The sequence below is a fragment of the Halichoerus grypus genome, chromosome 7, assembly GCF_964656455.1.
Source record: "Halichoerus grypus chromosome 7, mHalGry1.hap1.1, whole genome shotgun sequence".
In the NCBI taxonomy this organism is placed as follows: domain Eukaryota; kingdom Metazoa; phylum Chordata; class Mammalia; order Carnivora; family Phocidae; genus Halichoerus; species Halichoerus grypus.
The window spans coordinates 155,495,189-155,519,405 of record NC_135718.1 but is presented as its reverse complement, the minus strand read 5'-3'; the positions used below and the strand labels follow the sequence as shown (position 1 = coordinate 155,519,405).

The window sequence follows — 24,217 nt, the reverse complement described above, 5'->3', positions numbered from 1 at the left end:
CCTCCCCAAAACCCCCTCCCGCCCCCCGCCTCTGCCGCCGCCTCCGTCACTTCCGCCCCGCCGCGGCCGAAACTGACACAAAGTAGCGGGCCGAGCCCCGGGGGAGCGGGGCTGCAGCTGGGGGCGAGAGCCCGCGGGGAGCCGAGCCGAGCGCCCCCCGCCGCAGCCCCCGGCATGGGCAGGACGGGGCGGCCGGGGCGGGCGCCGGGCGCCGCGCGCTGAGGTGAGGCGGGGCGGGCGCGCGTGCTCGCACGGACGAGGGTGCGGGTGCCTGAGGATGGGGGTCCAGAGGCTGTCCGCGCCGGGGAGGATGGGGTGCTGAAGGAGGGGGCGTGGAGCAGCGAGGAGGGGAGGGCCGCCCCGAGAGTTGTGGGGTGAGGGCAGTGACCCTGGCCCGAGGGTTTGGGCGCCTGGAGAAGGGAGTTCGGGGCTGGTAGGCTTTTTCTCTTAAGGCGGAGGTCTCTGTGCGTGAGCAGAAGCAGGGGCGCGAGGAGGGGTAGTAGCTTTGGGGATTCAGAGTTGGGGAGGGAGTCCTGGCATCTGTCCTTGGCGATGTAAGGTGGCCAGGGGTGCTGGTGGTAGGTGAGCTGGGGTCTAGGATTCCATTTCCTTCTGTTCCCCTGACCTGCCCACAAATGCCCCTGCCAACCTTCTCTGAAAGAAGGGGTCCGTCTTCCCGGGTTTGGTCTGGAAGGGAGCAGGGGCCGGGCCGAGAGGAGGAGCCGTTTTCGTACATGGAGCATTGCCTTCTACCCAGAGCTGGCTATTTTTATCCCAAATGTGGCTGCAGAGGGGGCTGGGGCAGGGTGATGGGCAGGGCCACGTGGCTGGTGTGCCTGATGGTTCAGAAAACCCAAGCTGTGTGAGACTGGGGAGAAGTGAGAGGGGTTCCCTGTTTCCCCGTCTCCCACTCTTGTTCCCTCCCTATTAGGGCCCCCCAGAGGGGATGAGGTCTGGGACCAAGTCAGCTTTCATTCTCCCCAGGGTCTTAGAGGTGAAACAACTTTCCTGCTCGGTGTCCAGACTCCTGACTCCTAAAAGTGTGTGTGGTTCCTTCATTAATTCTTTCATAGCATTCAAACCCAGATCTTCAGGCTGATGGTTTCTTGATTGCCTCCTTTTAGGAGGGTGGGGCTGGCTATGGAATTTGGGATGCCCACCCTTCCATCCTCTCCTTTAACCTCTTCCTCCACACCCCACCCTGTCATGACTCATACTCTAGACTGGGTGGAGACCCTGGCCAGGGCCACGGGAGGAGGGCTTGGCATCTCTAAAACGGTGGATGAGGTTTTTCCTCCTGAGCCAGCCAGGCACCCCTGGCGATCAGTGTTGGGGAGGGTCGGCGAGGAAAAGGACTTCTGGCTTCGTGCCTGATCTGGGGTTCAGAAAGGGAGTCTGAGTTAGTGAAGGGACGACTGGTGTGGGTGACGGGCTGTGGCCAGAGTCTGTAATTACAGAGGTTGGGCAGACAGGCAGTCAGGATCTTTTTGGGCCGACAGGCTGGCACGCTGTGCCTAAGGGGCCCAAGTCAGGGGCACTGATGAGGGGGAAGGCTTTCCACCCAGACAGAGAAAGAGGAGGTGTGACAAGAGGACCTGGGACCTGGCTGGCAATAGGGATGAGGCAGGCCTTTTGGCTTTTTGGTGAAAGGGACACGGGAAGATGGAAGGAAAGCAAAGGCCTGTCTGATTGATACTCCTTGAGCCTACATCTATTGCCATCCTGACCGGGCTGGGCTTGTGGAGTGTGGGGTGGGGAGAGAGGGCGACTCCCCACCACGGTGGGCATGGCCCCTCAGCTGACCCAGACTGAGAGGAAGTGGTTTGGGGACTGTGTTCAGGAAATGCAGGCCATGCCTCTAGTGTGAGCTCCCCTGCAGGAGGTGAGAATGGAAGGCCCAGTAGTGGGAGGATGGGGGGATTATAAGCATTTTGGGAAGGGTGGAGCCTGCCCACTTTGTTTCCTGAGGTTCTGCCAGGTGTTTCCTGGCTCAGGTTCCCTCAACCCCACCCTTTGGTGGAAACTCTGCTTTCCAGTAAACACAGGCACCACTCATTGCCATCAGAAGGGCACATGGGGGCATCCATTGCCCCGGGGACAGGTTCCCTGGGATCTGTACCCCTCCTGCCTGGCCACTTCTCTCTGTCCCCTTCCTTGACCTGTAGGTCTCAGCTTCTGTAAACTGCTAGTCCTGACACACACACACCCATCCAAGGCTGAGGCATAGGGGGGAGGCCGTGGGGAAGGTCAGACCTGGGGACGAGAACCTTCAGGAAGAGTCTGAAGAGGGGAATGAAGGGTTACCCTTGGCTTTCTGACCTCCTGCATATGTCACCTTCCTGCAGGGTCTCCCATGGGATTGCTGGCACCTTGCTGGGTGAGATGGCACTGTGTGCAAAAAAGCGCCCCCCAGGTAAGACCGGGGCGGCAGGGGGATTGGAATCCCTGGGATCATCAAGATTGGGTGTTACTATGGCTCAGGGAGCAAAGGGAGGAGGGACACTGCCAGTGAATCTGGAGGAGGGTCATCACAACCCCTGCCCATCCTGGGGGGAGCCTAGGAAAGCGAATTCTTCCCCTGGATGCCTGAGCTGGGCTCTCCTCCCCGGGGTGCTGAGTACCTGCCCCTTTCGACTTGGGGCACCTGAGCGCTTAGTCTCGGGCCTGGGGCGCTGTGTTCCCACCTTCTCTCATTTCTCCATCCGCCCCGCCCTCCTGGTTTTCCTGCGGGCGGGGGCGGGATGAAAGCGGTTGCCCGGACAACACTGGCGGTTCCCCCCCCGGGGGCGGGGCTCCGCGGCTTCGCCTACGCGGCGCTGGCAGGAGCTGCCCTGCGGGCGGGGGGCGGGCGGGGGGCGGAGCCGGGGCGCGCGCCGCGCTCGGGCCACTGGGCGCGCGGGCGGCCGGGCCTGGGGGCGGCGGCCGCGGGGATGGCCGGGGCTGCAGGTGGGGCGCGCGCCCGACGGCCGGGGCTCCCCTCCGAGCGGCCGCGGCTCGTGGTGTGCCTGCCCGGGGGGCCGCCGCATCGGCGCCGCTGAGGCCAAGGACAGACCGACAGACAGCCCGCCCTCCCCCGCTCAAACCGGGATCATGACGGTCCCCAAGGAGATGCCCGAGAAGTGGGCCCGGGCCGGGGCGCCCCCCTCCTGGAGCAGAAAGAAGCCCTCATGGGGCACAGGTAACGGGAGGCAGCGCCTGGCCGCTCTCCCGAGCCCCTGCTTTCCCCTCCCACCCTCACATTTGGTTGTCCGCAGCCTTCCGCAGCCTTCCCTGGTCCGCTCCTTTCCAGACCCAGGGATCCTGGCTCCAAAGGGTCTGGCCCCTGCCTCTCCCTTGCATGGTCTTTGGAGACGCCGCAGGGGGCTCAGAGCGAGGGGTCCCCACTGGGGAAGTTTCTGGGAGTAAAGCGCCCACGCAGGGAAGGAGCCCTCTGAGTAGGCAGAGGGTGCTGTGTTCCGAGGTTTGGTTACTGCAGTGTGCTCTGCAGGGGTCTTTGGAGGTGAGGGGAGGGGCCTGGCATGTTGCATTTGGCTCCAGCACTGGTTCAACGCATTTTGTTCTCTGCCTCACCAAGGAACCCCCCTTTTCAGCCTGTGGCCCTTGTGACCCCCAGAGGTGGGCTGGAGAGCCCTTGACAGGACAGCCCCGTGTTCTGGGACATGAACGTGGTACCTGCAGTCCCAGATGAGCGGATGTTCAGGATAGGTGTCACTCAGTTAGTGACAGGTGTGTTGTTTAAGGGCAAGGTGTGCGGACGGCACAAGAAGGGTTACAGTTAGAGACAACAGCCCTTTAAAGTACATCCCATTCCTGCCTCCTTCATCGCCGTCTTGGTCTGCATGACCCACATCCCTGACCCCCCCTTCTCTGACTTGAAGATGAGCTTTGAAATAAGGTGATGTCATCGTGGGCCAGTCAGAAGGCTCTGCGGGTGGCATGTGACAAGCAGAGGCTCCTGTGGGGGTGCCACACGTGGGGCTGTGGGGCTGGGATGCTGCCGCAGAGCACGGTGACCCTCGGGCTTGCCACCCACCCCACCCCCAGGTTAGGAGGAGGGCAGTGCCCTGGCTGGATCTGCAGGGGCTCCCTGGGGAAGGAAGCTTTTTGTCCACAGCTGCTTTTCCTCCAGCGATTCCTGAGGCCATAATGGCTGAGGTGTTAATTAAAGATGCGGGGAGGGGATCTGAGTGCCCCTAGCAGAAGACCTTGACATTGTTGGTCTTGTCCTGTGAATGAATGCCTGCAGAACCGAATGGCCAGGCTGGTGCGAGACAGACCAGAGGGTGGAACCGAGTGACACCCCAGGTGTGGCACCAGCTCCTTAAAACTGTGTACTCTGCAAGGAGCCAAGGGCCCTCAGTGGAAACCCCACAAAATGGGTAGGCCTGACAAGGTGTTGGGCCAGGCCTCCATTTGCTCCTCCTGACTGCGGCATCATCGTTCTGTTGCAGAAGAAGAAAGGAGGGCTCGAGCCAACGACCGAGAATACAATGAGAAATTCCAGTACGCGGTAAGTGACTTGGCAGGCCGGCCTGCTCCCTCCTCCTGAGTGCCAAAGGGCAGCGGCCCCCTTGAGGTTGGGGCCAGGGGAGGGAAGGCAGCCCCCTGGCCACTTTCCATCTGTGGCTGTGCTGATTTTTTCATGCCTTCACCTGGCAGTGCCCCAGGACACATGGGCCCCATGAGACTCCCTTCTCTTTACCCCTTCCCCCTCCCACACCTGAGGTTGCTGGCTTTTAGGGGCAGAGGTTTGGGAAGTGTCGATGGAGGAGACAGCCTCCGCCTGGTTCTGGGTTGGGGTTAGAGGCTGTCTGGTGATCTTCTCTTCCACTGTCGTAGAGTAATTGCATCAAGACCTCCAAGTACAATATTCTCACCTTCCTGCCTGTCAACCTCTTTGAGCAGTTCCAGGAGGTCGCCAATACCTACTTCCTGTTCCTTCTCATTCTGCAGGTGAGTGCCCTGCAGTAGACCCTTTGCAACTCACAAGCCGAGTCAAGGAAGAGAGAGGTTGGGTGGGAGGGCCTGGCCCGGGGCCTCAGAGCCACGCCCTCTTCCCTTGCAGTTGATCCCACAGGTGTCCTCCCTTTCCTGGTTCACCACCATCGTGCCTTTGGTTCTGGTCCTCGCCATCACAGCTGTTAAAGATGCTACTGATGACTATGTGAGTCGCTTCTATTCTTCCATTCCTGCACTTCTTCCTCACCCCCACTCTGCCCGGCACAGGTCCTTGGGGACCGTGGTATCCCTCACCTGGCCCCTAGACCTGTGGCTCCTTGGCCAAGGGCAGGGGGCAGAGCCAGGGAGAGAGTATGTCTGTGGACAGGTGCACTCCAGGTGGGACCCAGCATGCTCTACACCCCACTGACTGTCTCAGTCCCTGGGAGTGGGGAAGCCATCTTACTTCTCTTAGTTCTTTTCAGTTCCGCCACAAGAGCGATAACCAGGTGAATAACCGGCAGTCCCAAGTGCTGATCAATGGGAGGTGAGCGCCCGGTGGAGACTGAGGGCCTTTAGGAGGAGGGGTCCCCTGGGAACTTCTCTCGCTTGACCAGCCTCTTCTCCCCCTTCCCACAGCCTCCAGCAAGAGCAGTGGATGAATGTCTGTGTTGGCGATATTATCAAGCTGGAAAACAATCAGTTTGTGGCGGTAAGGGACAAGGTGGCCCTCTGGGGCTACGGGTCTCTTCACTCTTTTTTGGCAGATAGAAATGAGTCTTTCCTGATTTCCCACAGCCTCGTAATCACGCACGGGTTGAACTTTCTTGAGTGGGGAGCTTCTTTTTTTTTGAGAGAGAGAGAGACAGTGCACGTGTGCCCTCGTGTGTGAATGGGGCGGGCAGAGGGAGAGTCCTCCGCAGACTCCACACCCAGCAGGGCTCAATCTCACAACCCTGAGATCATGACCTGAGCCGAAATCAAGGGTCGGACGCTTAACCGACTATGCCCCCCCAAGCTCCCGGAGTGGGGAGCTTCTGTGTCATGTTAATACACAGGGGCTGGCTTCTCTCTTGCCATTCACGCTTGGGACTAAGCAAACCAAGAATGCTTACGGGAAGCAGGGGTCAGCAAAGAGTGCATCACGAGTGGAGGGTTGAGTCTCTGGGCTCCTCACTAGGCTTTCTCTCTAGGCGGATCTCCTCCTCCTTTCCAGCAGTGAGCCCCACGGCCTCTGTTACATAGAGACAGCAGAACTTGACGGGTAAGTCGGATGCCCATATCTTCTGCCTCCTTAAGGGTAAAAAGCTTGTTTTCTGGAAGAGATTCCTAGGTCTAGGAGTTGTACCTTTTGGAATATTTTTAGGGATCAGAAAGGCTTTGGGTATGTGGAAGTATTATGCACTCAGTAATGTGGAGGGGGGTGATGCCCCAAGGTCAGGTGCTCCCAGGTAGATTCTAGAGGAAGGGAAGGGAACCAGGACTTAGGAACACTGTCCTTCCAGAGAGACCAACATGAAAGTGCGCCAGGCAATCCCAGTCACCTCGGAGTTGGGAGACATCAGTAGGCTCGCCAAGTTTGATGGTGAGTGATTTTGGAGAAGCGGCTTGTGGGTAGAGGAGGTGGGTTGGGTTTTGGGGTTTAAATTGCACCTGCTCCTTTTCGCTGGGATGCAGCTCCTGGATTTTTCTTTGTGGGGGAGTGTCAGCAATGCAAGGTGGCTTCTGCCTACTTTTGAGTTCACGGCCATTTCAGGAGCTCTTCATGGCCAATAGCTCCTTCCTTGCTGTATGTGTTGAGAGAAATTCAGTTTATTCTTATTTGGCTCCAAATAATGATACATGCTTTTTCGTTAGAAGGACAGACCATAGTGTGTAAGAAAAAAACCTCCTGCTCCCCAGTTCTGCCCTGTTAGCTAGCCAGGTGCACTGGTCCTTCAGTGTGTATCCATCCACGCTCTGCATTTATACAGACGTGAGCACAAAGCAGTGGGACCCTGCTGCACCCGAATCTCCACACCTGCCTTTCCTTACCTGTTAAAGTCTTTAGGTATCTCATCGCATCACTGGTTACAGAAACCCGCCTCCTTCCTTTTAGTAGCCGCGTCATGTTGCACAGAGCTGTGTCAGAACCCACTCAGCTCCCTCGACCGTTCAGTTGTCTCCAGTTTTTTGCTGTTTAAAGAATGCTTCAGTAAACTGTCGTGACCTATGCTGTTATTTCTGTAGAATAGAGTCCCAGAGTGGGGTCCCTGGGCCGGAGGGGGGCTGCGCTCATGCCGGCGCACCCCTCCCGCCAAGCCGCCTCCGTTCACCCCTGGCCAGTGAGCGGAGGTCCCTCCCTCAGCCGTAGTCAGGCTGCGGACGGTACCTGGGGTGGCAGCTTTCTGTCTTCCGCTCAGGTGAGGTGGTCTGCGAGCCTCCCAACAACAAGCTGGACAGGTTCAGTGGGACCCTTTACTGGAAGGACAGCAAGTTCCCCCTGAGCAACCAGAACATGCTGCTGCGGGGCTGTGTGCTGCGCAACACCGAGTGGTGCTTCGGGCTGGTGGTCTTCGCAGGTGAGCCTCCCGGGGGCCGGGGGCCGGTGCCTCCCAGTGCCAGTCTCCCCGGCTAGCACCTCTGTCCCCATGACGTCCTGCAGTCTGCGACCCCAGGCGGAAGTACGGCCGGCTGCTGCCTTGGCTTCCGCACCTGCCCCCATTCCTTTCTAGGTCCTGACACAAAGCTGATGCAGAACAGTGGCAGGACAAAGTTCAAGAGAACAAGTATTGATCGCCTAATGAATACACTGGTGCTCTGGGTAAGGCTCCCCCCAGCAGCCCCCGCGTCTTGTTCCCCCTGGGCCATTCCCCTTGCTCCCACCTCCTCCCTGGTCGAAGGCAGTGCTTATGTCAGGCTCCATTTAGACTTGGAAGACGTTACTTACAAGAACCTTAGGAACGTGCATGAATCAAGGACTGGAAGAGAGCTAAAGCAAACCGGCCCTTCTCTGGATTCCAGCAATGCTGGTGACTTAGTGCAGCATGTCAGCTTCTGTTTGCTTTTGCCGGGGACAAGGAGGCCTTCACGGGGATGGAGAAGGAATTAAAAGAAAAATTTCCATTCAGCAGATGGATAATGAACGGGGTCTTTTCCCCTGACTTCTAAGAGTGGAGGATCCCAAAGGAAGAGTTTGTTTTAGTTTTTAGCAATTCCTGAATCCTTTTCTTGTTTGGCTGGAAATTTGAGCTCCTTGTTGGGCTCTCCTCCCCTTCTTGTGCCGCCCACGGCCTGCTGCTGACCCCCCGCATGCCAGCCAAGGTTGGGCCAGCCTCTGGCCTTAAAGGGTTTGTCAAGACCTCAACCTGGGAGACTGGTTAAGTCTCTCCCGCAAAGGCTCGCATCGCCCCCTGGCGGCCCTTGGGCACCTTCGGAAATAGATGTCTGAAATCATAGTTGTCTCAGTTTTCTTCTTTTAACCACCAGAACTTTCTTATCCTTTTTCAGGGACCGCAAGATTTATTTTATTCATTATTTTATTTATTTATTTGAGAAAGAGAGCACGAGAGAGAGAACACAAGCACAGGGCTCAACCACTGAGCCACCCAGGAGCCCCAGGACTGCAAGATTTAAATCTTTAGAAGAATCTTTTACAATCTTTAAGAGGTTTTTTACTTTCTTTTTTTTTTTTTAAAGATTTTATTTTTTTATTTGACAGATAGAGAGGGAACACAAGCAGGGGGAGTGGGAGAGGGAGAAGCAGGCTTCCCGCGGAGCAGGGAGCCCGATGCGGGGCTCGATTCCAGGACCCTGGGATCATGAGCTGAGCCCAAGGCAGACGCTTAACAACTGAGCCACCCAGGCGCCCCAAGATTTTTTACTTTCAAGTAATCTATATTTACGAAGATGAAATCTGTTTTCCAGGTTAAAAAAACTTTTTTGTCAATCTGTATGAGATAATGAACATTACAGAAACTTGGCATTTTTGTTGGCTTGTGGAAGCTCAGCTCAGGTAGATGGGTGATTTCCAGTGAGCTGCTTCCTCATGTTGGGAGGAGCTTGCTCGCACCCCCTCTGACCGTCCGGGAAGGGCTCCAGGTATCTGAGCTCCCCCGTCATACAGTGAAGAAAGATGTTCAGAGACAGGGCCACATGATGGTTGGCAGACCACAGGCTCTCACCAGTTCTGGGTGCTTCTCAGGAGAGCATGCCACCATTTTAAAGATGCCTGAGCTTTTGAGGGTTTGGGGTATGAGTGGTGACCTTCAGTGATGCACTTGGTTTTGGGGGCTTCCTAAGTGGAAGCCTCGCCTCTGTTCCTCATTCCTTGCCAGATTTTTGGATTCCTGGTCTGCATGGGGGTGATCCTGGCCATTGGCAACGCCATCTGGGAGCACGAGGTCGGGACGCGCTTCCAGGCCTACCTGCCGTGGGATGAGGCGGTGGACAGTGCCTTCTTCTCTGGCTTCCTCTCCTTCTGGTCCTACATCATCATCCTCAACACCGTCGTGCCCATATCACTGTACGTCAGGTACGCATTCACTCTGCCCAGGGTCGCCCGGGGAGCTCAGCTGGTCCCTTGGCAAACCTTTCTGTGAAGATGAAACCTTTGGGAAGGAACCTGGAGCTCCTTCTTGTGCCTCGAGCATCTTGTTCTCTGGTCACCCGTGCGGAGCAAGCTTCGTCGCCGTTTTCGGGTGCTTTGGACTGCGTATCGATTTATTCAGCATGTGTCACTCGCATGGCAACTTTGTGCCGTGCCCCCTGCAAAGACATGTTAGGGACGGACCTCGTTCCCTGCAGGAGCTGCGGGCTAGTAGAGAGGGAAGTCTAAACGCCTTCTAAGACAGAACGGGAGCGAGTGCTGTGGGGGTCCCACTGAGGCGAGTGTGGAGCACAAGGGGACGCAGGGTGCAAGCTGGGGTCGGCCTTCGGAAGCAGCGGGCTGGGAGGGGAGGAGAGATGCAAGCAGTGCGAGACCGCAGACCCCACGGCCCCCTGGGACGCCGCTGCCTGGGTGGTTAATCAGGGAGGACATCTCTGCAGAGGGGGCTGGAGCCTGGGGGAGGGGAGACAGAGGCCTGGAGGGGGCGCCCTCGGAGTGGTCACCATTTGGCAGCAGGACAGGGCGTGACTGGGTCCCAGCTGACCTGGTTCCTGACAACAGAAGTCGTCAACGTTAGTCCCGTTGAAAAAAGTCCCAGGAACGCGTCAGGAGGTGCCGGCTGGCCGTGGTGACGGCGTGAGTAGGATCGAGGAGACACGTAGGCTGTTTGAGGTACAGAGCTTGTGAATGGGGACGGGCCGGTGAGAACGAGCAGAGAGAGCAGCCGGAAGAACGAAACTCGAGGTAGCAGACCTGAGACGTGTTGAAGGACTCTTCCCAAGGGCTGCGTTTCGTTCACACACACACTCCCCAGGTGCGCCTCAGGTCTCCGCTGAGTCCTGCTGCTGATGGCACTGACCACACGGAGCGTTTCTGTGCCGAGGTGGACAGTTTGGGCTTCTCTAGAACACTGACAGGGGACTCAGGGGGCCCGGTTTCCACATGGGACATGGGAACAGTCCTGTCCCACCTTCTTCGTGGGGATGTGTCGATACTGGGTCGACACGAGATGCTCGATTGGAGGATCGGACGTCGGGTGGGAGCCTGCGTCCCGGCCGTCACTGCTCCTTCATTCCTACTGAAATGCCTTCCTGTCTGCCGTCTACCTCGTCCCCATCTTCGGGCTTGCTGCCCGACTTTTGTCCCTGCTCACCCAGCGCCCACGGTAGCTGCCAAGAAAGCTTCTTGCTAAGTCTGATCAGGCTCCAGAGAGTGATGGGGGGCGGGAGCAGCCCAGTGGGGAGAAGGCTGAGAAGACCCCTTGAGCCAGCTGCGTGCAAAGTGGGTCCTGACCCAGTCTTGCTCGGGCCGCATGCAGGGTTCCAGAGGCACCCCAGGGCTCGGCCTCCTTCCTGGGGTGCTGACGGTCCACATCCCAAAGGGCGCGCCGGGCAGGCCAGAGGACGGGGAGGGCCCCGGCTGTGGAAGGCGCCCTGTCTCTGGCATGGTTTCCCGCGGGGAGGCGAGTTCCGGCTGCCTCGCTCCCTGGACGCGCAAGGCCATAGCAGGGCCCTGAGCTGGGCGGAAGGACCGTGCTTGCGGTGGGCGGCGAAGGGCCAGCGCCCTCGGTCTCTCTTCTCTTCCTCCCCTCACACACTCTCTCTTGTTTTCTCTGCATGGTTTCTGTGTTATTAGTCCTGAGGTAAGAGCTGGTCGAGTGCCTTGTCTGTAGTCCTTTCCTCTCTGCCTGTGCTGTCCGTCCCACCTGCCCAGGCCCTTTGCACCTTCTTGTCTGGAGAGCATCAGAGGGTCGGGGTCAGGGAGCTCCTGGCCGGCCACAGTGGCCGGCTCCACTTTCAGCCACTCCTTGCCCGTCCCACCCAGGTTCCGTGCCCAGGTGTCCGCTCCGTGCGTCCTGTCTCCCCCCAGGCGGGGGGCCTGCAGCGAAGGCCCGTGTGGGTGGGGCCCGTCCTCGGCTCCCTGCCCGAGCCTTACCTCCTGTCCCCTGTGCAGCGTGGAGGTCATCCGCCTGGGCCACAGCTACTTCATCAACTGGGACAAGAAGATGTTCTGCATGAAGAAGCGGACGCCCGCGGAGGCGCGCACTACCACCCTGAACGAGGAGCTGGGCCAGGTGGAGTACGTCTTCTCTGACAAGACGGGCACCCTCACGCAGAACATCATGGTCTTCAACAAGTGCTCCATCAGCGGCCGCAGCTACGGTAGGGCCGCACCACGACGACCCCGGGCTCCCAGCCGCCGTCGTCTTGACATTTGGGGTTTGCTTCTTTCCTGCTCGGGCTTGTGGGGCCGGGAGAGCATCCGCCTTGTGCCCCAGGTCAGGCGCAGACGCCGAGTGCCTCTCCTGCTCTCTGCTGCCGGCCTCGCCCTGGCCTCAGCCCCAGGCAGGGGGCGCTCTGCGGCTGTTAGAAGGGGCGGCGGAGTGCGAGACGCTCCCCATGTTGCGTTCAGGGCACTTGTGCGTCTCTGGAACGGGACCGTGGTCTCCATGTGGCCTCGCGGCCGAGCCACGGGGTAGCCTGCGATAGGGTGTGTGGGGCCTCACTGTTTTTGGTACTAACTTGGGCCTGTGGCTCGTGTGTGGGGTTTGTCCGTTGTTAGGCCTACAGGGTGAAAGGCAGGAGAGCGGGTGGGGCGAGCTAGGGACAGGGACACGGAGCAGTGGGGGCCACGACTTTCGGTCCTGGGGTTCTGAGGACCCAGGGTGCCTCGAGTCAGCCGTGCGACCTGTGACCTCGGCTAAGTGGCTGGGGTTGAGGGTTCCAGATGCCTGTGGGGATTCTGTGCTGGAGGCTTTTCGCCGCCGCTCTTCTGACGCTGCTTCGCCTTCTGTCCCGGCTGCATTAGGGGACGTGCTCGATGTCCTGGGACACAAAGCCGAATTGGGAGAGGTAAGGCCCGGCCTCCGTAGTTACTCTGTGCCCACTAAGTGTAGGGCGCTCGCCCAGTAACGGCGGGTATGGTGAGGAGGGAGGTGCTCTTTGGTCACGAGGTGGAGGCTGATTGGAGAAAGGGGTGTGTTCAGGAAGAATTGGGAGCGGGAAGGAGAATGTGGGGTCTGCAGCGGACAGGGTCTTGGGCTGTCCTCTGGAAGGCAGGAAACAGCAAGGTGGGGCCGCCCTCCTGGGGTGCAGCCTGCCACCTCCCTCTGCTTGTTGCCCTCTCTGTGCTCTGGCCCACCTCCCTCTGCTTGTTGCCCTCTCTGTGCTCTGGCCCACCTCCCTCTGCTTGTTGCCCTCTGTGCTCTGGCCCACCTCCCTCTGCTTGTTGCCCTCTCTGTGCTCTGGCCCACCTCCCTCTGCTTGTTGCCCTCTCTGTGCTCTGGCCCACCTCCCTCTGCTTGTTGCCCTCTGTGCTCTGGCCCACCTCCCTCTGCTTGTTGCCCTCTCTGTGCTCTGGCCCACCTCCCTCTGCTTGTTGCCCTCTCTGTGCTCTGGCCCACCTCCCTCTGCTTGTTGCCCTCTCTGTGCTCTGGCCCACCTCCCTCTGCTTGTTGCCCTCTCTGTGCTCTGGCCCACCTCCCTCTGCTTGTTGCCCTCTCTGTGCTCTGGCCCACCTCCCTCTGCTTGTTGCCCTCTGTGCTCTGGCCCACCTCCCTCTGCTTGTTGCCCTCTCTGCTCTAGAGCCCAGAGCCTGTCGACTTCTCCTTCAACCCTCTGGCCGACAACAAGTTCTTATTTTGGGACCCCACCCTCCTGGAGGCTGTCAAGATGGGGGACCCCCACACGCACGAGTTCTTCCGTCTCCTTTCTCTGTGTCATACTGTCATGTCAGAAGAGAAGAACGAAGGTGAGCCTGGGGCCGGCTTGCGCTCTCCCCGCCCGACGGCCGCCCTCCAGCCTGCTCTGTGGTGTGGCCAGGCGGGGCCGTCCCGGGGCCTTGGGTGGCCGCTTACGCCACGTGTGCTCTTCGTCCCCTCCCAGGGGAGCTGTACTACAAAGCCCAGTCCCCGGATGAGGGGGCCCTGGTCACCGCGGCCAGGAACTTCGGTTTTGTATTCCGCTCTCGCACCCCCAAAACCATCACTGTCCACGAGATGGGCACAGCCGTCACCTACCAGCTGCTGGCCATCCTGGACTTCAATAACATCCGCAAGCGGATGTCCGTCATCGGTGAGGCCAGGCCTGGGCTGCCGGGGGCACTCAGGGCCGCGTCAGGGCCTGTGGTGGGTGGGGGTGCTGGGTGGCTCTTGCTGATGTGGTAGGTTGGGGGTCTTGGCCTGCCTGAGTCTTCCTGGGACTTTCTTCCCTTGGCCTGACCCCAGTGCGAAATCCAGAAGGGCGGATCCGACTGTACTGCAAAGGGGCCGACACGATCCTGCTGGAGAGGCTTCACCCCTGCACCCGGGGGCTGCTCAGCACCACCACCGACCACCTGAATGTAGGTGTGCGGACAGCGGCCCTGTGGTTCTGAACTCAGTGTCATGGCGGGGAGGGCGGAGGCTGACCTTGGCTCTGTCCCCAGGAATACGCCGGGGAGGGGCTGAGGACCCTGGTTCTGGCCTACAAGGATCTGGACGAAGAGTACTATGGGGAGTGGGCCCAGAGACGGCTCCAAGCCAGCCTGGCCCGGGACAGCCGGGAGGACAGGCTGGCCAGCGTGTACGAGGAGGTGGAGAGCGACATGGTGGTATGGCTGCAGGTGGGCCGAGGGGGCTGGGGGGGCTCGTGCCCAGGACTCTCCCGTCTGGAACCCTGTGGTATTTCCAGCTGCTGGGCGCAACAGCCATTGAGGACAAGCTCCAGCAGGGGGTCCCAGAGACCATTGCCCTCCTGACGCTGGCCAACATCAAGATTTGGGTGCTGACCGGAGATAAGCAAGGTGAGAAGCATCTAGATGCCGCCCTTGCGTGAGCCTAGACCTCAGGCTGGAGAGTGTGCTGAGCTCATCGGTCTCTGTGTTGGTAGAGACGGCCGTGAACATCGGCTATTCTTGCAAGATGCTGACGGACGACATGACAGAGGTGTTCATTGTCACCGGCCACACCGTCCTCGAAGTGCGGGAGGAGCTCAGGTAGATGGAGGCCCAAGACAGGCAGATGTCCTGCACGTGTAGACCCTGCTCCTGTCCCGGAGCCCACGGGTGCATTCCTGCCTTCCCAGGAAAGCCCGGGAGAAGATGTTGGACTCGCCCCACGCTGTGGGAAACGGCTTCACCTGCCCGGAGAAGCGTTCTGCCAAACTCACTTCTGTCCTGGAGGCTGTTGCCGGGGAGTACGCCCTGGTCATCAATGGGCACAGCCTGGTGAGCGTCTTCACAGAGACCCCTTCTCTGCACGTGGCCGGTCTGTCTTGCCTTGTTCTCCCTCCCCTGACCTCAGCGCAGCTGCGGCCCTCGGGGCCTGGGAGGCGTGACTCCTGGGTCCGCCCCGGGGGAGATGGGGCTCTCAGGTTCTGTGTTCCAGGCCCATGCGCTGGAGGCGGACATGGAGCTGGAGTTCCTGGAGACGGCCTGTGCCTGCAAAGCTGTCATCTGCTGCCGGGTGACCCCTTTGCAGAAGGCCCAGGTGGTGGAGCTGGTTAAGAAGCACAAGAAAGCCGTGACCCTCGCCATCGGGGACGGAGCCAACGACGTCAGCATGATCAAGAGTGAGTGTGGGTGTGGGGCGGGGGGCCGGCCCCACCCCGCTGCGGTTCTGAGCGTGCGACTCTGCTTCCCCTCGTCACACCCGTCCCTGTAGCGGCTCACATCGGCGTGGGCATCAGCGGCCAGGAGGGCATCCAGGCGGTGCTGGCCTCCGACTACGCCTTCTCCCAGTTCAAGTTCCTGCAGCGCCTCCTGCTGGTGCACGGGCGCTGGTCGTATCTGCGCATGTGCAAGTTCCTCTGCTATTTCTTCTACAAGAACTTCGCCTTCACCATGGTCCACTTCTGGTTTGGCTTCTTCTGCGGCTTCTCCGCCCAGGTAGGGCGCCCGCGGCCCACCGCTTCCTGTGTGCGCCCCATAAGGGCAGAGATCTTCTGGCCTGCCTGTCGGTCAGCCCCCAGGGCCCAGCTGTTGTCAGGTTCGTGCGTGAAAAAAAACACTGGTTGAGGGGCTCCTAGCCAGCTGAGACCGTGCGGCCTGTGACTCTCGGTCTTGGGGTCGTGAGTTCGAGCCCCACGTTGGGTATAGAGCCTACTTAAAAAAACAAAATGAGAACAAACACACACTTGTTGAAGGAGTAGAGGCGGGCTCCACACGCCACTCAGCAGTCTCTGCCCAATTTGTAGTGTTTCCTCCTGTCTTGCTGTGATCTCTTCGCAGACCGTCTACGATCAGTATTTTATCACCCTTTACAACATCGTGTACACGTCCCTCCCAGTCCTCGCCATGGGGGTCTTCGACCAGGTAAGGGGCGCAGGGGTCGGGGCTGGGGAGAGGCCGTGCTGCGAAGGAAGCACGTGGGCGGCAGTGTGTGTGCTGCCCGTGGTGCCTGGGAAGGCCGTGCTCCCGCTCGGCGGCCACTGCTCTGTGACTTTCCTGGGTGGGGGGCTTGAGGCAGGATCTGGCCGTCAAAGAATTTGGAAAGGAGGAGGCCGGGATGGGCTCTGCCCTTGGCTGTCCTGAGGCCCCTGGACCCCCTGGCCCCCGCAGGACGTCCCGGAGCAGCGGAGCATGGAGTACCCCAAGCTGTATGAGCCAGGCCAGCTGAACCTCCTCTTCAACAAGCGGGAGTTCTTCATCTGCATTGCCCAGGGCATCTACACGTCCGTGCTCATGTTCTTCATCCCATACGGCGTGTTTGCTGAGGCCACGCGGGACGACGGCGCCCAGCTGGCCGACTACCAGTCCTTCGCGGTCACCGTGGCGACTTCCCTGGTCATCGTGGTCAGCGTGCAGGTGTGAGGCCGACCCGGCCCCGCCGTCCCCTGTGTCCAGGCGGCTGCCCTGGGCAGGACGGGGCGGGGTGGGGGGCCGCCCTTTCTGTCTCTCACCACCGCCTTTCTCAGATCGGGCTGGACACCGGCTACTGGACGGCTATCAACCACTTCTTCATCTGGGGCAGCCTGGCTGTCTACTTCGCCATCCTGTTTGCCATGCACAGCAATGGGCTCTTCGACATGTTTCCAAACCAGTTCCGGTTTGTGGGTGAGTCTCTGCGGCGGCTTCCCTACCAACAGGGCAGGTGGCTCACGAGCACCACGGGAGTGTTTGTGCGGCGTTCCAGGTGCTCGGAGAGGGGCCGTGGGCGCGTCGGGGTGTCTCTGACCCGGGCCGGCCCTCACAGGGCTTCCGTATCCATGAATGTGAGGAAGAGCCTGCCAGGCTGTGGGGTCAGCATCAAGTGGTGGCCGACCTGCTCATGATCAGCAGATGACTGGTCGGGGGTGGTCGGGGACAGTCCAAGGGCAGGCTGCTGCGGGGCTGACTCCGTACCTGGGAGCTGGAAGTGTAGATGGGGGGGATGAGAGGCTGGAAAGGGAGGACATTGAAGGTGTCAACGCCAGGCTCTCAGGTCTTGATTTATTTCACTGGGAGTCTTTTTTTTTTTTTTTTGAGAAAGAGGGGAATGGCATCAAAGGATCACTTTAGAAAGAGAAGTCTGATGGCCAGTGAGGAGCCACTGCAGTGACTGAGTGCAAGGCATTCAGACGGGCGGGGGTGGGGGTGGGGGGGCAGGGGCATGGGTGGCAGAGGCAGACGGGCTGCTTGGGAGGCGCAAAGTGAAGGCAGGTGCAGGGGTGCATTTGATTTCGATCTGTTCGTTCATCCACTCAGTGGGCGTTCGGTCGGCACCTTCCGTAGGTCACCCGCTGTCCTGGGTGCTGGGGATGCAGTACTGGGCTCTCCTGGGTCTCGTATTTCAGTGAGAGAGACAGGCAGTTTACAGGGTAGCAGGTGAAATGTCTAGAATTAGGAGGTCTTACAAAAAACATCAAGCAGGGTGGAGAGGGACAGGGTAGTCAGGGAAGACCCCTTGAAGAGAGGACGTTGGCACAGAGAAATCTGAGTAAAGGGGAGGAGTGAGCCTGGAAGAGGAACCTCCAGAGGGGCCCTAGGGGGGCTTGCCTGGAAGTTCCCACAGCAGAGGAGGGGTGTGTGGGGGAGGGGCCGCAGCAGAGGAGGGGTGTGTGGGGGAGGGGCCGCAGCAGAGGAGGGGTGTGTGGAGTAAGCAAGGCTGGAGGGTAGGGCCTGGCTGGATGTGGGGGGTAGGAATGGATCCAGATCTTTATGTTCTAGTTTAGAGTTAGAACTTTGAGTTTTATTTTTTTTTATTTTTAAATTTTTTTAAAAGATTTTATTTATTTATTTGACAGAGAGACACAGCGAGAGAGGAACACAGCAGGGGGAGTGGGAGAGGGAGGGAGCTCGATGCGGGGCTCGATCCCAGGACCCCGGGATCATGACCCGAGCCGAAGGCAGACTGAGCCACCCAGGCGCTGCAGAACTTTGAATTTTAGTCTAAATATGATAGGAAGCCATTGGAGCGTTATGAGCAGGGAAGTGTCAGAACCCATTTGTGTGTTTAAGGACGGCTGTTACGGTTTTGGGGATGATAAAGCACAGAGGGCAAAGGCGGAAATGGGGAGGCCAGGTAGGAGGCTGTGGCGGTGACCCGGGCTTGGGGGGGACGCAGGGAGCCACGGCCACCTTCCACAGGCGGTTTGAAAATGGAGCCTTAGGGAGTGGGTGGTGGCATTTCCTGAGCTGGGAAGACCCCGGGGCAGGTTGCGGTGCGGGGTGAGGCTGTGAGGAGACAGCAGAGGTGCCCAGGAAAGCAGGTAAAGAAACAGGCCTGAGGTTCTGGGGAACAGGGAGGACTCAGGGGCCGGGATGGGGCAGATAGGGCTGCTCCTCGTCTGCCCGTGACTCCCAAGGCCGCCGGCGGCTTCGTTCCCCAGGCAACGCCCAGAACACCCTAGCCCAGCCCACGGTGTGGCTGACCATCACCCTCACCACCGTCGTCTGCATCATGCCTGTGGTCGCCTTCCGGTTCCTCAAGCTGAGCCTGAAGCCCGATCTCTCAGACACGGTGAGCAGCCCGCTGTCTGCTTTGGGGGACCGGGAGGGCGGCTCAGGGAGTCCTCCGGCGCGAACGTCGATGCTGCTGGCGGTCGCCCACTGTTGCTTGGGGCAGAACCCCGCGCAGCCTCGTCCCGGAGGCTCCGGGGCCCTTGTCCGGGGGTGTGATGCCAGCGCTGTCGCCGGCGGCTCCTTCCCAGGTGCGCTACACCCAGCTGGTGAGGAAGAAGCAGAAGGCGCAGCACCGCTGCCTGCGGCGGGTGGGCCGCACCAGTTCCCGGCGCTCGGGCTACGCCTTCTCGCACCAGGAGGGGTTCGGGGAGCTCATCATGTCCGGCAAAAACATGCGGCTCAGCTCCCTGGCTCTGGCCAGCTTTACCACCCGCTCCAGCTCCAGCTGGATTGAGAGCCTGCGCAGGAAGAAGAGTGACAGCGCCGGCAGCCCCAGCGGAGGGGCCGACAAGCCCCTCAAGGGGTGAGGGCTGACCCTGGGGCGCCCGTGCCAGCCACGAGCGCACGGGGCGGTCCGGCCACCGAGAGGACAGCTTCTCGGAACTGCAGGCCCCCCACGCCCACCTCGCGTCCCTCCTTGCAGACCCCATCCTGCTGGCACCTCCAGCCCGGGGTGGGGGGGTGGTAGCGGGGGCCCAGAGGGCGGAGCAGGGACAGGGGCATCAGGAGCCAGCCCCAGGGAGGGGTCAGATGTGGAACCAAAAACTGAAATTGAGATTGGGTCTGCCCTTGCCCTGCTTGGAGCCCACAGGGAGACTAGAATCTCTGTATTTTTTTACTCCCACTCCCCAGAGGGGGCTGAGGGCCTCTGTTCCTGAATTACACAAGAATGTATCATGCTGGGAAGCCAGAGATCTGCTGGGGCCCACGGGCCCCTCACGTCGTGTGTGTCTCTCCTTGATTTGTGTTTGTGTCCAGTTTGGTTTTGTGTTTTTTATTTGGCAGGAGGAGGGGGCCTCTGAGTGACTTCTGTGTTGTGGGAAGAGGAGGCTGGCCCCCCAGGGGTGCTCCAGCTGGCTGGATGGGGTGGTCCGCAGGGCCCTTGAGGGCTGCAAGGCTGGCCAGGAAGGGAGGCCCCTGCCAGCCCCAGGGGTCCGCAGAGCACGGGGGAGGAGGATTTGGTCCCGTCTCTTTCCTCCCCCAACACACGTATCAGTTCCTGGGTCCGTAAGTCCTGCGGGTTTGGGCTGGAGCCTGGGGTGCAGTCCCGTCATTCTCTGACCTCAAGCTGGGTGTAAGATGTCGTCCAAAAAAAGAGATTTCTTTCATTTTAAATTTGGATCTGAGTTCATTAGCAGAGTCCCATCTGTCTTCCGTCCTCCATCATCTGGCATTTTCCTGCTCCCGCACCCCGGAGCAGAGGCCGGGCTGAAGGGGAAGCTGGCCTCCACTGCTCCCTTCTGGTACACGAGGGGTCCCGCCCCTCCAGGCCCAGCATCCAGGAGAGCTGTGGAGGGGCAGGGGCGGGGGGGCCTGGCCGGCCCCGGGGCCTCGAGCTGTGCCTGTCCTTCCTTCCCACCATCCACACCCCAAATCAGGCTTCTCCTGGGGTAGTTGCTACCAGTTCAGTCTGGGTAGTGGAGGGGGTGCTGAGGGTTGGTGTGGGGCTGGTCTTACTCAGTGCAGGAGCCTCGAGGCAGGTAGGCGGGCCAGGGGGCCAGGGGGCCAGGGGAGGGGATGCTTGACAGGGAAAACCCTTTTGGCTGCACAGTTTACAAACCCAACATCATGTCTGTCTGTGTGTCTCTCAAGGTGAGAGTCTGATTTTTATACCAAAGAGGAAATGATTTTTTTTCATATTTGATTTGTCTATATTATATAAATATATATATAAATATATATATACAGTTATATATATATTATTTTTTTGGTTCTCTCTCGTTTTTTTAGGGAGGGAGGCAGTACCAAGTTGCATTGAGCTGTAATTAAGGAACGTTCTGTATAATTTATGACACATTTCTATACTTGCAAGAATTATATCATTTTATGGACATAAGAGAAAAAAATGCCTTTTTATAAAATTCCAATTTCTGAGAAGTGTGTAATTTGTCTCTTTTATAATATTTAATCAAGGCTGGTGGCAAATGGAAAGACAAACTTTTTTAAATGGAATTGAGTGGGTGGGGTCTGTGTTGAGGTGGAGAAAATGAAGTCTGGCTGGTCCCTGCACACCTCCTGGGACTGAGTCTCAGCTGGACAGGGCAGTGGGCAGACCTGGGCACTCGTGTGGCCTTGATCCGTTTACTCTTCCAGATAAGCCACCTGCATGTTCCGAATGCATGGTAGCCGGGTGGGGAAAGAACCAGGTGAATATCACATGTTCATTTTTTTTACCCCTCCGTCTTGTTTTTCCCACTGGCACTGACCTCCTAGCCTCACGTCTTCCTGGCTTTTCCCAGAAGTGAACATCAAGGAGCCTAAGTACAGACCAAGACCGCAAGGAATTTAAGATTCACAGATAAAGTGAGCTTTCCGGCAGGGAGGGGAGAAGGGGAGGCCCGCGTCCCAGGATTGCGGGGGCACCAGTCTGGTTCCCCTCCAACCTAACCAGTCCTTTCTGTCGCAGTGACTGTCTTCTCTGAGTTCCGAGCAGGTGCGAAGCTGGAGGGGAGATGTGGAGAAAGGTCAGTTTCCCTCTCAAGGAGAACTAGGCCACCCAGGCGCCCCACCCAAATGCCTCACTAGGATCACCTTTGACCTTCACGTGGCCACCTGACATTTCTAGGCCTGACCTGACTTGCGTCCGACTTGGCCGCCACCTCCACCTCCTTTTCTTTTCTTTTTAGTCCCTCTGGTATCACCCCTGCTTCTCCTTTTCCACCTCCTTCTCTGGAGGCTCGGCCTCCGCTCTCTTCTCTGCCAGGGCTCCATCTTGGCTCTGAGCTATTCTGGTTTGGTTAAGGTCCTGCAGTGGCCCCATTGAAACCCGTGGTTTTCATGAGATTTGGGAGAGTTACGGTCATTCACCTTCAGATTGGACTTCTGTTCCCTCCCCCACACTCCCGACCTTTGTCCTCAAATATTCATTGGACTTCCAGCTGGAGGACTCACCAGCTCCTCTCATTCAACACACCCCACATCGGACATTATTTTCCTCACCTTCTGCTCCTCTTGCCACACCCCCACTCCAGTGAATGGCGGCCTCTCTCCACAGTCACCCAAACCAGACACAGGTCCCCGAGGAAACCCCACAGCCTCTGCTCTGGCGTCCCCACACTCCACATCATGCGTTTGATCCTCCCTGATGTGGAACGTGGAATGAATGAGGGTTTGATGTCCCGAGCTGCTGTTTCCCAGGGGTTGTGACCCAGCGAGGGTCACGGCCGCCCTGTGTCTGCCCCCTAAAGAGGAGGAGACTCAAAACACAGAGAAACCTTTCCACAAGGAAAGCGCGATCCTCAGGCCTGCCCCGGCCCTGCAGGGGGACGGGAGAGACCAGTGTTTGGCCAGACAGGAGGGCGGCTCCTGCTCGCCCCCTCCGTGCCCGCGGGAGTGGGGTCCCCAACTGAGACCCAGGACTGGGGCCTGTGGTCTCCACGTAGGAGGAACCGCTGTTGGGAGAGCCCCCGCACTAGCAGCTGAGCTCTGGAGCTGAAGGGAGGGGCTGAATTTGCTCTCTTATCTCTGTTTTCAGAACAAAGTCGGGAAGCCGACACCCACGTTTTACATTGTGTAGGGGGTCTGAGTGGGGTGAGCCGAATCCGAAGGTCAGGGATGGCTGAGGTGGGGTGGCTCGGCGTCCAGTGAAAGAAAAGGTGAGGTCTGCTCTCAGCTTCCGTGCGGGCCCCCCTCCGAGGCTTCAGCGGCCTCCCGTGAAGGCCCAAGGCCTGACCCCAGTGAGAAACGGCGAGCTCCTGGCCCTCCTGGCTCTTCCGGGGGGCTTCCAGTTCTGTTCAAGTAGGGGCAGCTGCTGTGCTAGCTGGGGCGGGGGGGGGGGGTGTGTACGCTTCGCCTCACGGGGTTGACAAAGGGAGCCTTTCCCAGACATCTCTCAGGGCCTAGAATGTATAAAAAGCAACAAAACCCCATGGGGGTGTTTTCCCTTAAGAAATGAGTGTTTCTGGACAGAGAACATGGGAGTCCCCGAGGCTAGGACAGCCTGAGGTCTTCCTGGGCTGGAGATTCTGCAGAAATTGTCCACCCTGCTATGGCTGGGGGGCTCTGAGACACCTTGGGAAGGAGACTCTCTCTGTCCCCCAGGGCCCAGCAGTGATGTGTGGTGAGGAGGGGGCTGCAGGTGAAAGGAAAGGACCACAGCTTACTCCCCACTCCCCTCATGCACACCGGTCTCTCGTTCTGCAGCTGCAAGCCCAAGGCGCCCCTCTTCCTGCTCACCCACTGCCTCGGGAGCCTTGTGCAGGCAAGTGCTGGGTGCAGGGCCATTGTTGCAGGGGGCTCTGGGTCAGCGGCTGCTCCTGGGGCAGGGAACAGGCCCTCAAGCTGGGTTTGCTGGAGCTGGAGCTTGGGCCTGGAGCTGGGGTCGTTCCTGGGGGAGAAGGGACGACTCCTAGAAAAGCAGAAACTGCTCTGTGAGGACATAAAGGACATAGGGAGACTACAGGAGACCTCCTCAGCCACTGATGATGGCCACTCTCTAGGTCCAACCCCATCCCGAGAACAGGAAGAGACAGCCCCTGACCCTGTCTCTGGAACTAGTATGGTAGAAGGGGCAACTCATCCCATCAGATGTTCTGCCATCTCTCGACTGATAGCTCTTTTTTTTAAAGATTTTTGCATTTATTTTAGATCTGTAGAGAGAGGGAGAGCGCGCAAGTGCACGAGTGGAGGGGCAGAGGGGGAGGGAGAGGGACAACCGGACTGTGCAGAGCCGGAGCCTGTCTTGGGGCTCGATCTCATGACCCCAAGATCATGATCTGAGCTGAAATCAAGAGTTGGACGCTCAACCGACTGAGCCACCCAGGCGCCCCCCTCAACCGATGGCTCTTAATCATATTGGCTCAGGGGCCCTGGAAAGCTATGCAGTAAAATGCTCCTGTCCGTATACCAAGCACATGCAGCATCATGGGTTCCTAGCAGTTCATCCGGGGCTGCTCAAGGCGGGGCCTGGGGCATGTGTGGGGTTCTGGGGCGAGTAACACAAGGAGGCCCACATAACGCTTGTCTTAAGTACTGAGGAAGTTAAGGGATCAGGCTAATAGCCTGTTAAAGTATGTTCTATCCCCCACCTTAACAGATGTTTCCCCTCCTCCTCCTCCTCCTTCAAGATTTTAGTTATTTATTTGAGAGAGAGCATGAGCGGTAAGGAAGGGCAGAGGGAGAGGGAGAAGCAGGCTTCCTGCTGAGCAGGGAGCCCGACATGGGGCTCGATCCCAGGACCCTGGGACCATGACCTGAGCCGACAGCAGACGCTTAACCGATTGAGCCACCCAGGCGCCCCGACCCTCAGTCTGCCCCCTTTTCTTCCCATCTCCTCCCCTCTCTCTGTCCTGCACTGTGAGGGGCCTCGTGTGCACACTGACAGAGGAGGCTGCCACCTGAGGACAGCAGAGGAAGAGGCAGAGACCCGGGCAGTGGGCTCAGTGCGATTTGGGCAGAAAATGCCAGAGTCTGAAACAGTGCTTCTGGTGAGCAACCAGCTTCAGTTTCCCAGCTGTGATGGACTGTGATACTTCTATAAAATACAATGTATTTTATTAGTGTTGGCACTAGCAACACAATGTTTTACACTAGCATTACTGGGAAAAGGACAATGATCAGGAGCTTGGATTTTGCAGCAAAGGGGAATTGCAATAAAATTTCCATGTGACTATC

The 24,217-nt window shown here is 58.9% G+C and overlaps 1 protein-coding gene across 10 annotated transcripts; it reads left to right on the top strand.

The window, feature by feature from the left end:
- Window positions 1-65: 65 nt before the first annotated feature.
- ATP8B2 (ATPase phospholipid transporting 8B2) lies at window positions 66-24,217 on the top strand. 10 transcript variants are annotated; one of them, XM_078078618.1, is made up of 31 exons: window positions 66-223; window positions 2,346-2,413; window positions 4,452-4,510; window positions 4,840-4,953; window positions 5,066-5,164; window positions 5,424-5,485; window positions 5,578-5,650; window positions 6,132-6,202; window positions 6,444-6,523; window positions 7,341-7,499; window positions 7,653-7,741; window positions 9,255-9,451; window positions 11,480-11,688; window positions 12,335-12,378; window positions 13,111-13,276; window positions 13,411-13,599; window positions 13,752-13,867; window positions 13,952-14,116; window positions 14,197-14,308; window positions 14,395-14,500; window positions 14,590-14,731; window positions 14,892-15,075; window positions 15,168-15,391; window positions 15,734-15,817; window positions 16,064-16,309; window positions 16,420-16,558; window positions 18,313-18,443; window positions 18,634-18,908; window positions 20,819-20,908; window positions 21,012-22,200; window positions 22,748-24,217. In XM_078078618.1, exons 2-29 carry the CDS (start codon window positions 2,383-2,385, stop codon window positions 20,892-20,894), a joined length of 3,642 nt encoding a protein of 1,213 aa, XP_077934744.1. In that variant the 5' UTR covers window positions 66-223; window positions 2,346-2,382; the 3' UTR covers window positions 20,895-20,908; window positions 21,012-22,200; window positions 22,748-24,217. The 10 variants fall into 10 exon arrangements, with proteins under 10 accessions (XP_077934744.1, XP_035942750.1, XP_077934738.1 ...); XM_078078612.1 differs by lacking the exons at window positions 66-223; window positions 2,346-2,413 and adding an exon at window positions 2,889-3,178 and having other exon boundaries at window positions 21,012-21,069; window positions 22,080-22,200; XM_078078617.1 differs by lacking the exons at window positions 66-223; window positions 2,346-2,413 and adding exons at window positions 2,889-3,178; window positions 3,591-3,726.

Excerpts from the sequence above, each read along its gene's own strand:
- ATP8B2 (XM_078078614.1), top strand. The coding sequence starts at position 3,091 with ATGACGGTCCCCAAGGAGATGCCCGAGAAGTGGGCCCGGGCCGGGGCG. Across the intron at positions 14,117-14,196 it reads AGGTGGAGAGCGACATGGTG|CTGCTGGGCGCAACAGCCAT; the intron begins GTATGGCTGCAG and ends TGGTATTTCCAG. Across the intron at positions 14,732-14,891 it reads TCATCAATGGGCACAGCCTG|GCCCATGCGCTGGAGGCGGA; the intron begins GTGAGCGTCTTC and ends TCTGTGTTCCAG.